Source organism: Leiobunum rupestre, chromosome 3 (genome assembly GCF_980474605.1).
Source record: "Leiobunum rupestre chromosome 3, qqLeiRupe1.1.hap1, whole genome shotgun sequence".
In the NCBI taxonomy this organism is placed as follows: domain Eukaryota; kingdom Metazoa; phylum Arthropoda; class Arachnida; order Opiliones; family Sclerosomatidae; genus Leiobunum; species Leiobunum rupestre.
In genome coordinates this window covers 61,736,182-61,751,288 of record NC_143386.1, presented here as the reverse complement: position 1 = coordinate 61,751,288, position 15,107 = coordinate 61,736,182, and the positions used below count along the sequence as shown (strand labels likewise).

Genomic DNA, 15,107 nt, shown 5'->3' with positions numbered 1-15,107 from the left:
TTGACATGCGGACGTTCTACCACAGAACCACCGACACTTATTACGCTTTGTCGAAAATTAGACCTTCAGCTTTATCGGAAGCGTTTATTACAAATTAACAGAGTATTAAATTTCGGTTTTTATTAAATAGAACGAAATTTCGTGTTCCATTTAAATTATTGCATCGAAATAATTCTAATGTAGCGTATTCTCTGTTGATTAAAAACGAAAGCGACGCCCAGGTTTTGAACCCGAGCCCTTCTGCATGACAGGCGAATGTTCAACCACAGAACCACCGATAGATGTTACGCTTCTTTGAAAATTATAAACTCAGCTTAGGAATATCACTCTTAGCGGAAGAGTATATTAATGGTTTTTAAAGTCTAAATATTTTACATATGCAATTTTAAAGGTCAAATCTTGTTTTAGCGCAGTCAGCCGAGATAAGAGGGTTAAAGGGTAGACCCTGTGGGTGGTCCACTTTGTTAGTTTTTTGTTATTTATTTACGGGTTTTATTATCGACCTATATATAGTGGTGTTAATGCAAAAGCGATAATTTAACGTTTATTGCTTTAAGAAATGTCGGTTAGTCTAGTGGCTCTCTGTGCTTTGTTGATGGTAAGGTTTTTGCTTCTTGTAAATACATTTGGTGTGGATATTTGGATATCTACGATTTCTAACGCAGTCAATGATTTCCTGGGTGTGCGAGTCATTATATGATACTGGAAATTGGACGGTATTGGTCTTTTTCATGCGGTATGTGTCACAACGTCAAGTCTACGAGTGTTGAAATAAAATGAGCGTTAAAGATGCGGCAAGTATTTCGTAAGCGAGAAAAATACAAATACCATCTGTAGATATTTCTTTCATTAAAATTTGCTTCGTATTATATTAAACTGATAAACTTGTACTGTAAAAAGGGTTAAATTCAATTGTGCATTGTTATAGTACGTCTAACTCACTGTTGTAACTACTTAATTTATAATATTTTGAATAAATTAAAATCGGTTGTTTCGTCTCATTTATTTGAATTATAATTAAAATTTTATACCGGGCGGGATGGAACCGGGATTACGTTTTTAGTAAATAACTCTGAATTGCGGAGATATATCTTTAAGGGTCATCTCGAGAAATTAATACCACTAGGGACAATTCTTCCGAGGAGAGGTATATTTTGGCAAGCTTGCCAACTTGTTATAGTTAAAACGTATTTCAACACGACGTAGCTTACTTCTTTAATTTTAATAACGCACTTTTGTTTTTATCGAAAATATTAAGAAACCAAATGCTTCGTTAAAGGAAACAATTGTATGCAAGGAATTCTAGAAACTGCTCATTTGCGCGTTTTTCGGCGTTTTGGAGAATGATTTTTGACGGCCAATTACCCTGATACGGCGGTCCAATTTAGGAAAATTTTTCTTAGGACCTCTTTCACTCATTGTTACCCAAAGAACCCGCCTGTAAATTGTTGCCAGATATCTCTGAAACCCCCTATATAAATTATTTTCATTACATATTTCAAAATTGAAAGGAGACTGCTCACGCAAAAGCTTATTTGTCAAACTCTATGCAAGATTTGTACATATCAAAATAGAGTATTGTTCACAAATATACGGGATGTAGCAAGTACTTGCTCATTATGGTATAATGTATTCAGCGTAAATTTGCCCATTTATATCATAATTATTTAATAAAGACGTCTACCTTTGACTACATAAATATATTAAATACTATCAAAGTACAAACTATTCATAACCGGTTTCTAAGATCAGATGCGCTTTTAATTAATAAAATAAAAAATATTAAATAATCAAAATGATTGCTCTGTTTTGCTATTGAACATAAATGTAAAAATGCCGCAAAAAAACGCAAATGCTTATTCTGCCGGAGAACGAGAGATTAAACATGTCTTGGTAGAGTGCAGCTAAACTGTAATCGTCTATCAGAATATGTTGACTTTAGTGAGCCCAGTAGGACCAAATTTATCAATTGCTTAAACGAAATACTAATACCAAACAAGATCATCAATGAATTTTAATTTTAATTCGATGTTTTTTAGAATTTAAAAGTGAAAGTGAACAATTTTATTATATTCTATATATTTAAAAAATAACTGTGCATATAGTATTTAAAATAGTGAGGCGGATAAGTCCACTTTTTCATCCGAATACTTCACTTTTTGATAAAAGCATGAAACTTTCCACATATGTACTATAGGTCTAGGAGATCATTTTAAGAATGTATGCGCAGCCGTCCGCCATCTTGGGTCCAAGATGGCGGCCATTTTATGTTGGAAAATCCGGTTTTTATTTTTTTCTGGATGTTCTATTAAAGATATCGACAAACTGACAACGGAATTAATATTCGTAGGTATTTGGACATTTTCCTAATTTTTTCAAGATGGCGGATTTTGAAATTAACCCCGCAACTGAAAATACGTATAAACACAGTTTCATACTTCAAATAAGCCAGTTTGAAGTGCAAATGATATGTCTTTTAGCAAATTTCATATTTATAGGATTTTTTCAAATCACTGTCATTTTGAATCCAAGATGGCGACTTTTTTTGGTGTGAAATTAGGTTTTTATTTTCTCCTGAACATCCTAGTTGAGCTAACGACAAAATGACAACGATAACAACAATCGTAGGTGTTTGGATATATACCCTATTTTTTTAGAATTTGTCAGCCATCTTGAGTCCAAGATGGCGGCCATTTTATGTTAAAAAATCTGGTTTTCATTTTTTTCGTCGGCCATATTGGACCCAAGATGGCGGATTTCGAATTAAACCCCACAACTGAAAATATGTATAAGCCCACAGTTTCTTACCAAAAAAATCTATACCCAATGTGAAAACTTGTCTTTTGCTTAATCCCTAATTGCCTTCCCAAATTGTTTTACTGGAATGCCGTAGATGGAATTGAAGATTGCGCGCATTATAGTTATCCCCACAATTCAATGCAGATATTATTACAGGGGGAAATTTACACTCTACCTTCGTAAAGTATGGTCTGGCGGTTATCTCAGTGAGATAGACGAGACGTTAGAGCATGAAATGTCTCAGATCTATCCAGTGGATTGTGTAGTATATTGAAACTTCTGCCCTCTCTGCTTTAATGTCGTGTATTACTTTAAGAATTGATAAATTTAGACAAAATTGTAAAACCACGTCGTGTTATGGATAAGCGATTTTCTATAGTAGTTACAAACGAAAATGAAATTACAAAGCCTTCGAAAAACCAGAAGACCTTTGACTGGGAGTTATGCGTTATTTGTCAAGCGACTTTGCCTGCTTCTGATAGAATGGTATGTCCAGCGAATAGAAATGGATTAGGTTATGAATCGCTGTGTAAGGATCTCAAAGATTTTAGAACAGCCGGATTGCTTCCTACGGAAATTCCGTATGATACTATACTTAATGTCGGAGGTGAGTTGAAGGCTAATTTAATGTCACATAAAGCAAAATACCACTTTTCGTGGAAAGTATAGCCAATATAAACTAAATAGAGCATTGAAATGTAAATCAGCACCCAATATGTCTTTCACGAGGTCTAAATGCGGGACTGAAAATTTTTCTAAGGCTTGCTTTTTTTGTGACATGATATGTGGAGACTGTGGCGGCGCTACTGAAATGCACCAAGTAATGACGTTAGAAGTAACTCAAAAGATTACCCAGTATGCTCAAGAGCTTTCAGATCAGAAAATTTTATCGAAACTTAGTGAAGGAGATTTGATAGCTACTGAAGCTAAATACCATAGGAAATGTTTAGTCAAATTTTATAACCAAAGACGAAAGATTTCTACCAAGAATTATGAAACGAACTCGAACATTAGAGTATACGAATCTATGGCATTTGCGGGATTACTAACTTATATTGAAGATAGAACTAACGACGACGAAATATTTCCAGTTTTTAAATTGAAAGATTTGTTAAGAATATACAATGAGCGGTTACAACAACTACTAGGCTATGAGCCGACTACAAATGTCACAAGACTGAAGGAAAAATTACTCGACAGTATTCCGGAACTCTTTGCGTATACCCAAGGACGTGAAGTACTTTTAACTGTCAAAGAGGGAATGGGTGGCGCCATTCAAAAAGCTTGTGAATATGACGCAGAAAGAGAGCTTTTACATTTGAGTCGTTACATTAAACAAATAAGAAGAGAGGTTTTAAAATCTAAAATTACATTCACTGGACATTTTGATGCTGATTCACAGATAAATTCGATGCCTAAAGAATTATTAACCCTAGTTAATATGATTTTATATGGCCCAAGTATAACCGAGCTAACAAATAATACAGAAAATCAAGAGTCTTTGACCATTGCACAGTTGCTCTGTTTTAACATGGTTAAAAATTCTCCGAAAGAAACCACTATTAGACATGAACGCCAACGTGAAACTCCAATGTCGGTTTATTTATCTCTCGTGCTTCACTCCGAAACTAGGAAAAAGAAATTAGTTGACAAGATTCATAAATTAGGACTAGGAATATCGTACGACCGCGTTTTGCAGATCTCATCTGAATTCACCGAGTCAACAAGCAAATATTATGAAGAAACTGGAGTGGTCTGTCCAATCGGCCTCCTTGGTGGAATTTTCACTACTGGTGCCGTAGATAATATTGATCATAATACAAGTTCACTTACGTCTTTGAACTCTTTTCATGGTACAGCGATATCTCTAAACCAACACCGATTTCCAAGCGAACAAGGCATTACTAGAGGTTGTATACACATTAATAATACTGGAACTAAAAAACAAATTGCTGAACTTCCAGTTGCTTATACTCAAGTACAACCAATTTTCGATACGGTTGATACGAAACATAACGTACCGTTATCACCTTCACTAAGTTTATTACCGACTGAATGCGTTCCATTTTCAAGTGAAAATTGGTTACAGAATATTGGAAAACAATTGAATAAGGACGACCACGAAGTCCAAACTGATGTATCGTGGGCTTCCTATCAGTCTACAAAAATTAACAAACCTATACACACCACGTCATGCGCTTTGATGCCAATGTTCCAAGATGCAGCGCACTCTGACGCTATGATATATCATTCGATCAAAGTAATTGTCCAAACTACTGAGCATTTAAACCCTGGTCAAGTTCCAGTACTAACTTGTGACGCCCCATTGTACGCTATTGCCAAAAATCTTCAGTGGAGATTTCCTGATATCATTGGCGAGGAAAAATTAGTGACTGTAATGGGAGGAATGCACTTAGAGCTGTCCTTCTTGAAAGTTCTAGGAAATTTGCTAAACAATAGCGGTTGGATTGAAACCTTGGTAGCGGCACATGTCACCACCATAGGAAGAGCGCAATCGCTTATCTCAGTGTCAAATTTAACCAGAACAAGGTACGCACACCAAGTTACACTTTGCGCTTTACATTACTTGAAGAAAATGGCTTACGATAAGTACTGCAAAGAATGTGGACAAAATCCAGAATGCTATGAAAAATGGCAAGAAAGTATGAGCTCTAAAAGCGCGCAATTTAAATACTGGAATTTGGTTATGGAACTCCAATTAGTCCTTTTAGATTTCATTACTTCCCTGCGCAGTTCCGATTTTGACTTGTACGTAAAGAGTTTGAGAAAAATGGTACCGTGGTATTTTACTTTTAATCATTCAAATTATTCAAGATGGCTTCCTATCCATATAAAAGATATGGAGAATTTAGAGACACAGCACCCAAGTATTTACGAGGAGTTTTCACAGGGAAAGTTTACCGCTAACATTACCGGAAGGAATTTTTCGGCGATTGCACTCGACCAAGCGCACGAACAACTAAATAAGATTGTTAAAGGTGACGGCGGAGCTATCGGATTGACTGAAGATGCGGAGGCTCTTAGGAGATGGATGGTTGCCGGACCAGAAATATCCAAAGTAATAAACGACTTCGAGCGGCTCTTGTTTGAAAGAAACCATTCAACATTAAGTTCTCACCATGAAAGTCGGCCAGCGTTTCAAAACACTTTCTTTTTGAATACCAAGGCGTTGATCAAAGAAATTAACGAACTAGGAAATCCTTTTGATAAGTTTGACAACTAAAACAATTAGGGAAAGCGCACGTACATGCTTTGACATTGGGTATAGATTTCTTTGGTAAGAAACTGTGGGCTTATACATATTTTCAGTTGCGGGGTTTAATTCGAAATCCGCCATCTTGGGTCCAATATGGCCGACGAGTTCGAAAAAAAAATAAGGAAAATGTCCTTATAGGGTATATATTCAAACACCTACGATTGTTATTATCGTTGTCATTTTGTCGTTAGCTCAACTAGGATGTTCAGTAAAAAATAAAAACCTAATTTCACACCAAAAAAAAGTGGCCATCTTGGATTCAAAATGACAGTAATTTGAAAAAATCCTATAAATATGAAATTTGCTAAAAGACATATCATTTGCACTTCAAACTGGCTTATTTGAAGTATGAAACTGTGTGTTTATACGTATTTTCAGTTGCGGGGTTAATTTCAAAATCCGCCATCTTGGATTCAAGATGGCGGATGAATTCGAAAAAAATTAGGAAAATGTCCAAATACCTACGAATATTAATTCCGTTGTCAGTTTGTCGATAACTTTAATAGAACTTCCAGAAAAAAATAAAAACCGGAATTTCCAACATAAACTGGCCGCCATCTTGGATCCAAGATGGCGGACGGCTGGGCATACATTCTTAAAATGATCTCCTAAACCTATAGTACATATGTGGAAAGTTTCATGCTTTTATCAAAAAGTGAAGTATTCTGGAGATATCCGCCTCACTAAAATGTAAATTATTACATAATTTAACCGGCGGTACTATAAAAAGTACGTCTGTATGTTGTTGAAGTAAATAACCATTATCTATCTATTCTAATTGGCTGAAGAATGAGTATCAAAGAATTAATAATAAGGAAAATATTGTGTTTTTCAGCGAAAGACGCGACCGACGAACAGTTTGAAGATTTCAAAAAGTGCTACATAAAAGCTAACACGTTTTCTTCTCCAAATGTACGTGATTTTGTAAAATATTATTGTTTAGTGTCGTTTAATTAGGCATTTGTAGCTGCAGGTACACATTGAAACTATAAGTAGTGGTGGTTCGTTGGAAGTTCTTAAAATATTATTGAAGTAAAATTCTTACCAACTACTTTGATAAAATACCTTTAATTAAGCAATTTCGTTTAATATAAAATAATGGTATTTAGAATTTAATCAGTTTGAAGGGTAAATTAACTCATAAGTGTATAATTTTGCGACCTAAGTGTGACACTTTATATTCTTTATATGCAAACGTTTTACTGTGAGCCATTAACAAGTCAGACTGCATTACGGGCTTCGTCCACTAACTCTCACTTCACGCGTAACCTTTGACTGCACCTCGCTAGGGTTCGATTTTATTCTTGTGATGACGTTTGTGACTAGCACTCAGTAAAATATTCCCCAAAGTGACAAACTTATGGAACAATATTATAGACTTATGCTAAAATATATTGACATGAAGTTCAGGTTTGAAAATAAACATTTATGCAAATTGTTATCGTAGGATACGATTATTTTCCTAGACAAGCTTTGAAGAGCTGGAATGTCCTTTTTTGACTGTATTTTATTCAATCAGCTCTTATTATTGACTCCGTTGCTATTACAAGCAAACTTTAAAACTTTTCAGCATTATGATGCTTGCAAAAAATTCTTACAACCGCATCTTCAAGAGATAGAAGATCAGGAAACACTTCAATCCATCTGCCAAAACGTCGGTAATTATACATTTAGTTTAATAGCACCTCTACTTATAAATAATCAAATCATTCAAACCCGAAGGCGCATCAATATTCAATATACAATTAACAATAGAATAGTCAACCTCTTTCAAATTATATAAGTAAATAAATATGTCTTTATACCATTATGAATATCTACTATCAGTGCCGTGCTTAAATATCTCGCGGCTCTGGGCTAAGTGCATGGGCGAAACTGACAAGTGAGTTTAGTGGCCCTCCGGTATATACATTCCTATGGCAAAAGCGCCTTTTCCTGTTTCCTAAATCCCAGATTATTAATTTGCTTTTGTACATGTACGTGTCATACAGGAGGATATGATAAGATGCATTCACAACGAAAAAAGATAGATTATCCTGAGAAAACCAGCGTTGACATTTTTCAAATGACCATCAACGCATTCAAGGTACGTGTAGGCTTAATATTGGTTTTTCAGATTTTATTTACATTTTCTTGCGATGCAGGCTTGTCCGTTGAAGACCTAAAAACAAAAACTTTGTTTTTCAAGAAAATTTGGAGCCGTTGGAATTATTAACTAAACAAAAGTTCTTATAAATCACTGTAATAAAATAAACCTTTACCAAACAATTTTTAAGTTGTGCTCATTTGCCGGAGTTAAGCGTTAATTAACCTCCGGAGAGAACTAAACACGCTATGACGGCACCACCTTGGTTAAGGTGACGAATCAATTGGGAAGAGGGTAATTGCTACGAGAAAAGTGTAGTCGTTGCATTTGGACGAAACCCTGAGCATCTCTTTAAAAATGATTCTCAGCAAATCTTAGGGATGTACTTCAGGGATTTTCACTAGAAAACATATTTTAAAGAAATAATATAAAATAACGATAACAAGTTAAGAAAAACAATGCGTGGACTAACAAGGTAAATTCTTTTGTAAAATAATTCAGCAATTTGAAATTTGGAGGCTGAAAAAACCAGCGCTTTTGAACAAAGGAACTGAGTGTCTTAAATTTACTCTAACAATGAATATTGAATATATTTCCCATTATTTCCCCTTCAAGATATTTTCTAAACGTTTTTCCCGAGTCTAATGTAAATCCAAGTTGCTTCATAATTGTTTAATTTTCACATATGTAATGTTGGCAAAAATTTAAAGGTAAACCAATATGTCTAACAATTAAAACTATGCACTAGAGCCAGCACAATAAAATAATTCTACTTCAAATTACCAATCAATAAAGCGCGTATACACATAGCCTAGAAGTGCGATTTTACGTGTATGGAATTATATAAACAATTAAATTAATTAATTAAAGATAAGTCGGGTGTCAAAACGATATATGGTAACAAATCGAGTTCAACCAAAATAATAACACTAAAGTTTAAAAAAGGTTATCTAATTTAATCCAATTATCTCCAGTGCTGTCTTAAGGATTTTTGGGGCCCTGGGGCCCATGAGATTTGTAGTCCCTTTTTGGCATTGGATTTGATAAAAAAAAGCTTTAGAAAACAGTTTTTAAAAAATATAATTTTCAATAAAAAGTTTTATTGTACTTCCAAATTGAAACAACTATAGCATGTATTGAATTTTTGAAAAACCAAATTATTAATTCTTATTTTGAAAGATTTCTTTTTTGTTTTAAGTTCTGCAAATTCTCTAATGATCGACGAAGATTCAATTTCTTCGAGGACATCTGATTTAATGCTCTTTATTGACAGACTGATCAATCTAGACTAAAGCATGCATGCACACAGCTCATATTTTATAAGCTTCAATTTCGAAAATGATCGCTCTCAGGTACAATTTGTTACAATCATAGATAAAAAGATTCGCAAATCGATTTTAATGTTAGGGAATATGGAATCCAAATTATCGGCTTTATTTTTTTATAAATATCTGACATGGATGTTTTCGGAGTTTTTCTGAAATGTAGTATTTGAAGTGCTGACATTCCGATATTAGTTCTACTTCGACCAGATCATTATCGTAGTGCAATGAAAGATTTTTACACTGTTGCGGAATCTCATCCGAATTCATTTCTTGTAATTTCATAAAAAACCAAAACGATCATTAATTTCTTCGTATGCTTTGCCTCGTCTTGTTAATCCCTCTATCAATGAATCTATTATAGGTAAGTATGGTCTACTTTGTACTTTTGACTTCCAACTAGAAATGTGTCGGTATTGCTGTCACTGTAATTAGACTTGGAAGCTTTGGATTTTCTACACTTTTTCGTAGTGGTCGAAATAGCCTCTCAGATCTTGAGTATAAGACTTTAAAGGCCTTATGAGATTTACAACAACAGATAAGTTGATATCTTCCTTCTGTACACTTTTAATGGTTTCATTAAAGCGGGAAAAGATGTTGTTCCAAAATATACACCAAATTACTGTCTCCAGTTTGTCCATTTTTTTGTTGAGTGATTGAGCATCATGTCTGGTATCTTTTGTCTGATTTTCATCTTGAGGCAAATCGTCAAGTGCAGCTTGAGTCTTTTCACATAGTGCTATACTGGCATCAGCATGGGCTGACCACCGATTAAATGCTTAACAACTTTGTTGTTTGGTCCCTAAGATGAAACTAACAAAGTTAAAATGAGAGATAACTTGCACGTTGCACTTGACAGTTTTAACACCCACTAGGTTCAATGAATGTCCTGAACAGGAAACGTAAACGGCAAACTCATTCAACTCTTTAAGTCTTGTTTGCAGACCAGAATATTGTCCAGCCATATTTGAAGCATTATCGAATGACTGGACACGGCAATCTGATACTGAAATTTCTTTCTGTTTCAAGAAATTTAATACAACTTCGGCTAGATACTCAGCACCGTGTCCATAAATAGGTATAAACTCCATAAACCGCTCAACTGACACACTCCCTTTGACATACTGAGCTGTAAAACTTAATTGATCAACATTAGATAAATCGGGAGTAGAATCCACAGAGATGGAATAATACTTTGCTTTGCATAGTTCAGAAATAATTACGGACTGAACTTTCATACCCATAAACTCTTCGCTAATATGAGGGAGTTAATCATCCTGCATTGCCATATTTTTTTTATGTGCTCTTCAATGAATTTATCAAACTGACTCAGTAGCTCTAAGATTCCCAAATAATTTCCATTGTGCTGTGATCCAATTGTTTGATTATTGTCTCTGAATGCCAGACCTCTTAATTCCAGAAATTTCACAACTGCCACAATTTTTTTTTAAACTTCCTGCCAATAAACTAGTTCAAGGTGAATATGTTGCAAAAGTTTAGAATCAATTCGACCAGTTTCTCTAATTTTGCATTGCAATATATCAACATGTATTTCTGATGTTCCACACCCTTTTCGTGTTCAGAAATACGAGTGGATGAGTGTTTCGAATCATTAAAGCCGGCTGCACTGAAAGACGAAGGCGAGTCTGTTGTGTTAGAAAATAATCGGCAAACGAAACTATAAACTGTTCCTTTCGATGGTGAAAACAGTAATCACTCACGGTTAACCGATTCCTCGTTACGAAGGACCCGTTTGAAAGCGGTTGTTTTTAAAATTATCTTTTTCATTTTACAACAGGTTTCGTAATAAACACGTAAAGACTTGCTATAGTCACAGTCCTTATTGTGACAGGCTGAAGGCCCTTTGCCAATTCAGTAATATTAGTAATGGATTCCCAAAGAGTATGATCCGTTGAAAAACATTTGGAATTGGAAGTCGTGTTTGATAACGTGTGTATTTGATATTTCGGTTGATATATTTTCTTCACATCCAGCGAGATCTGAAAACCCCACCAATTAAGTTGTGTAAAATTTTCTTCATTTGTTATAAGATTACTTTGGGAAGCTTGAGAACTCTCACCTTTGTTTTTGGTAACGGTCCCGGATTGCACTGTGTTTCAAAGAGCCCAAATTTTGACAAAATTTAAAAAATGGTCTGTTACAAATAATATGTACATTTTTATAATAAGTAAATAATGGAGAGTGATGCAGCAACAATAGGTTATAGCTGCGACCCCTAGGGGCGAAGTTACTTTCCCCGAAGAAGCACAGAGTTTTCGTTGGTGTCATTCCATAGATCTTAGCGAATTTAGGACGTGGAAAGAAATTAACAGTCATACGGTATTTCAAACAATAGTTATAACTAGTTTAAGTGTTGGAAAAAGCCATTTTTGGCAGGTTAACACGCGATTTATTCCGAGAGACGCATGTGGATAACTATAATTTTTCAAACGATAATTAGTAAACGTTAAAATTAGTCATTTAATAATTTTATAAAGTTTCCCTTCGCAATCTTTGGAGAAAGTAGCTTCAGTATGTATCAAGGGGCTAACCACTTCCTAAAATTCTGTACACCGGTTACAGGCATATGAAACTGAATAGAGCCTTTGGAAATGCTAATGCTATAATCAGTAACGTAATCACTTTAGTTAAGTACAGTCAGAGCTACAAAATTTTACACCTATTGCGGGGAGTTATCACCCCCTTGGTATTTATCTGAGAATGAAATCTTTTTAATGTACTCTAGCTATTACTGGTACAAATTAGATTAGGTTAATATTGTTTCTTATATAATTATGTGTGCAAATTTGTTTAGCAAGTGGTAACACTAATTTGCGCAAAGGACTATTCTGCTACAATTATTTCTAGCTAGGAATTTAGTTATTAATTTTTACCTCTCCGAGGGGACTTTGTACCCTAGGAGGGGTTATACAACCACCGTGTCTGTCTGTCTGTGGGTCTGTCTGTCAGGCCTGCGAACGCGTTCGCATTTTCGGGGCAAAGGGTAATCACTGCGTACGCAGTTTCTTGGCTCACTGAATAACCATTTTACCGGTTGGCAAAACCACAGTGTGACGGTAAGCGTTAACGGATAAATTTGCGATTGCGTTGAGTTTGATTGGTTGGTTTTTTTTTCGTTAACGCCTACCGTCGCGCCGGTTGTCATGGGTGTGTTTTTCCCAACTCCTTCTTTTTGACTTTTGGGACGGACCGAGTGCTGAGTGTTATGGCAACCTCTCAACGTCCAATGGCAGGGTTTCCACCAATTGTTCACGGTATTAGTCTTAGTATCAATTTGCGATCGCATCGGGCGGGTGTCGAACCCGAGACCACCTAATTGACAGGCGAACGTTCTACCACAGAACCACCGACACTCATAACGCTTCATCGAAAATTAGACCTTCAGCTTTATCAGAAGCGTATTTAATAGAGTATGAAATTTTGGTTTAATTGAAATAGAACCAGATTTCGTGTAAGATTTAAATTATTGCATCAAAGAAATTCTATTCTTCTATTGTTTAAAAACAAATGCGCCACCCAGGTTTTAGGCAGTTGAGCGCTCTACCACAGAACCAACGATAACTCCTTAGCTACACTGCAAATAAGACACTCATCGTAAGCATAATAGTTAATAAATACAGTTACAGTGGTGTGTGACGACACCGGGATATATCCTCCGAGGAGAGGTAATATTACGGGCTTGACCGACTTGTTAAATTTTAAAACCGAATTTTCTCCAAAGGTTGCAAAGGGAAACTTAAAAAATTTATTAAATGAACTAATATTTGATTTTATAAAATGTCTTTACGCTTGCCAACTTGTTGAAATGTTGCCCTGGAATAGTTCAGCCAATGCCTAAGAATGAGTTCATAAGCTCTTTAGTGGGAGAGAAAACGGATACACAGCTGAAGCCGGGAGGCACCATTTCAACAACATAGCCAAGGTTATTTTATAAAAAGAACTATTGTAACGTTTACTAATAAACGTTGAAAAAATTATAGTTATCTACATGCGTCTCTCGGAATAAATCGCGTGTTAACATGCTACAAAATGGCTTTTTCCAACCCTTTAACTAGTTGTAACTATTGATTTTTCGAATCCTAAATTCGCTAAGATCTATGGAATGACACCAACGAAAACTCTGTGCTTCTTCAGGGAAAGTAACTTCGCCGCTAGGGGTCGCAGCTATAACCTATTGTTGCTGCATCACTCTCCATTATTTACTTATTATAAAAATGTACATATTATTTGTAACAGCCAATTTTTTTAATTTTTTCCAAAATTTGGGCTCTTTGAATAACGACTCATCACACGTAGCAATGAAACGGAGATACTCATCTTTATTTTTTTCCAAAATAACCTTCCAAATTCATTAGTGAAACCATCAGATCCCGAACTTTTACCATTGGGAAGCTTCCGCACGATCGCCAAAACCTCCGCATCACACGTGACACTCAAATTATCAGGAAACGATTACGAATGTGCTGAAGAAAATAATCGCGAAGAGGGGGATCGACAGCTTCACGTTACCTCATTTACGAATAATGATTAAAAATTCGTTCCCGGACTCCTCGGGGGATTTTGCCTATATTTTTAAGGCGCAAGAAATAGCGCGATGGACGCTCTCCAAATACGCGCCACTCTTGATTGGACCGGACAACTTTCGCAGGCATGTTCTCTTGGTCGAAGTCTTTGGGGGAATCACCTAATCTCGCAACTTCCGTACGGTCTGTCAGGCCACGAGAAAATTGATCCCGAGCTTCATCCAAAGCGACTCGCAGTGCCGCGCGCCTTTCACGCTGCCTGCGAGTTCGAACCTTACTAAAAAACATGGCATGGTCTCTGAGGTGACGTTTCAAATTTTCATACCAAGTAAAAATATCTTCTTGCCATTCGGACGAAGAGCGACTTCGATATATAATTCTGTCAACGGAGCTCACGAATAAACAGCGTAACTAGAAGCCAATTTGGGCGTTTCCTGATCGTCTCCTGTGACTTGGATGACGAGCACGGGGAATTAGTCTATGTTTACAAGTGGAATGAGGAATGCGGAAGGAAGGCTCGTTTTCATATATTAAGGCTGGGCGAATAACCGGATTAACCGAATAATTCGGTCGTATATCGAGACGAATAACCGTCTCGATATTCGCTTCACGCCTTTTTTGGTATTTGATCGAATATCGAATAGCATTTGTATTATTCGGTCCTTATTATTCGTTACATATTAGGCAAATATTCGGAAGATATTCGGCGAATATTCGGAAAATATAGTATCTTATTTCCGCCTCTCGCCTTTACCATCCCATAGAAAGCTATGGGGAGACGGTGAAGGCCAAACCTATTTGGGGGGGGGGATTACTACGGTAGAGCTCTCAGAAATTGGCGGTCGACGGATACGACGGCGGAGCTCAGAAAATTGAAAATTGAAACGGCAATTTTATATTAAAGATCGTTGTTATTGGTCAGTTAGCTCTCCGCCGAATTTGGGTATGAAAATAAGTTCTATTAACTCGAGTGTATTAACTTAGGACAAATTTTGATTTTATTAAAAAAATAGAGATCATGACTCAGAAACAACAAATAGCCTAGTATAAAAAACGCAAATGTAAAAAACAAAACTAAA

At 35.8% G+C, this 15,107-nt stretch overlaps 1 protein-coding gene across 1 annotated transcript; it reads right to left on the bottom strand.

The window, feature by feature from the left end:
• Positions 1 to 10,263: 10,263 nt before the first annotated feature.
• LOC149953792 (zinc finger MYM-type protein 1-like) lies at positions 10,264 to 10,722 on the bottom strand. The gene has a single exon (XM_090169842.1). It carries the CDS (start codon positions 10,720 to 10,722, stop codon positions 10,264 to 10,266), a length of 459 nt encoding a protein of 152 aa, XP_090025968.1.
• Positions 10,723 to 15,107: the final 4,385 nt, after the last annotated feature.